The sequence below is a fragment of the Cynoglossus semilaevis genome, unplaced genomic scaffold (assembly GCF_000523025.1).
Source record: "Cynoglossus semilaevis isolate Cse_v1.0 unplaced genomic scaffold, Cse_v1.0 C18601612, whole genome shotgun sequence".
NCBI lineage: Eukaryota > Metazoa > Chordata > Actinopteri > Pleuronectiformes > Cynoglossidae > Cynoglossus > Cynoglossus semilaevis.
In genome coordinates this window covers 1-351 of record NW_007599356.1, presented here as the reverse complement: position 1 = coordinate 351, position 351 = coordinate 1, and the positions used below count along the sequence as shown (strand labels likewise).

The window sequence follows — 351 nt, the reverse complement described above, 5'->3', positions numbered from 1 at the left end:
AATAAAATCCTCTACTTCTTCTTCTTCTTGCTCTTCTTTCCTCCCTCCCCCTGCTGGGAGCCCGTGTCTGCGCCGCCTTTCTGAGTCCGAGTCTTCAGTTTGGGGATCATCTCGGCGACGTACAGCATCACGTCTTTACCTGGAGGGAGGGAAGGAGATAAAAAATAAGGGTCAGGGTCAAACAGGAACGAGCGTAAACCAGAGTTTGGGACACGGCGGAATGAAGGACGTACGGGAGCGGAACTTGTCCTGACAGAGGGCGCCGTCCTCCTGCTTCAGCTGGATTCTGACGCGACCTCTGAACTGGGCGTCTCTGTTCCACTCTCTGGGATGCATTTTGTTCTGAAAAAA

General features: G+C 53.0%; 1 protein-coding gene across 1 annotated transcript; it reads right to left on the bottom strand.

Moving 5' to 3' along the window:
* Positions 1–6: 6 nt before the first annotated feature.
* Positions 7–348, bottom strand: LOC103399792 (signal recognition particle 19 kDa protein-like; the record flags this gene model as incomplete). The annotated part of the gene is made up of 2 exons (XM_008338414.3): positions 7–139; positions 234–348. Coding segments are annotated over 2 exons (243 nt in total), but the record flags the coding sequence as incomplete, so codon positions are not given.
* Between the last annotated feature and the right edge of the window lie 3 nt (positions 349–351).